We start from the raw sequence: 912 nt of genomic DNA, 5'->3' as shown, positions 1-912 counted from the left end.
TCCCTTCCCCCGCAGCCCCAGCAGCAGCAGCAGCCCCCGCAGCCGCCGCACCACCTGCCCCAGCAGATCCCCGTGCAGCACCCGCGGCTGCAAGCCCTGAAGGAGGAGCCGCAGACGGTGCCCGAGATGCCCGGGGAAACGCCGCCCCTGTCCCCCATCGACATGGAGTCGCAGGAGAGGATCAAGGCGGAGAGGAAGCGCATGAGGAACCGCATCGCCGCCTCCAAGTGCCGGAAAAGGAAGCTGGAGAGGATCGCCCGGCTGGAGGAAAAAGTGAAAACCTTGAAAGCGCAGAACTCGGAGCTGGCGTCCACGGCCAACATGCTCAGGGAACAGGTGGCACAGCTTAAACAGAAAGTCATGAACCACGTTAACAGTGGGTGCCAACTCATGCTAACGCAGCAGTTGCAAACGTTTTGAGGAGAGACTGTCGGGGGCTGAGGGGCAACAGAGAAAAAAAAAATAATCACACAGAGAGACAGACTTGAGAACTTGACAAGTTGAGAGAGAGAAAGAGAGAGAGAAAAGAAGTGTCCAAGGACTAAAGCCAAGGGTATCCAAGTTGGACTGGGCGGCGTCCTGACGGCGCCCCCAGTGTGCACGAGTGGGAAGGACTTGGCGCGCCCTCCCTTGGCGTGGGGCCAGGGAGCGGCTGCCTGCGGGCTGCCCCGCTTTGCGGACGGGCTGTCCCCGCGCGAACAGAACGTTAGACTTTTCTTTAACATTGACCAAGAACTGCATGGACCTAACATTCGATCTCATTCAGTATTAAAGGGGGGAGGNAGGGGGGGGTTGGGGGAGGGGAGGCGGGAGGGAGTTTGTGAGAGCGAGGCTGAGCCTGCAGATGAACTCTTTTCTGGCCTGCTTTCCTTAACTGTGTATGTACATATATATATTTTTTAATTTGATGAA

At 57.5% G+C, this 912-nt stretch overlaps 1 protein-coding gene across 1 annotated transcript in view; it reads left to right on the top strand.

Moving 5' to 3' along the window:
• The window catches only part of JUN (Jun proto-oncogene, AP-1 transcription factor subunit), a 1,384-nt gene extending 918 nt beyond the window's left edge, over positions 1-466 (top strand). Inside the window, 1 exon segment of the mRNA XM_077768073.1 lies at positions 1-466. This exon segment is cut by the window's left edge and continues 20 nt beyond it. Coding sequence (XP_077624199.1) covers positions 1-420 — 420 coding nt within the window. The 3' untranslated portion in view covers positions 421-466.
• Positions 467-912: the final 446 nt, after the last annotated feature.

Source organism: Crocuta crocuta, unplaced genomic scaffold (assembly GCF_008692635.1).
Source record: "Crocuta crocuta isolate KB4526 unplaced genomic scaffold, BGI_CrCroc_1.0 scaffold85, whole genome shotgun sequence".
In the NCBI taxonomy this organism is placed as follows: domain Eukaryota; kingdom Metazoa; phylum Chordata; class Mammalia; order Carnivora; family Hyaenidae; genus Crocuta; species Crocuta crocuta.
This window is presented reverse-complemented; position numbering and strand designations above follow the sequence as displayed.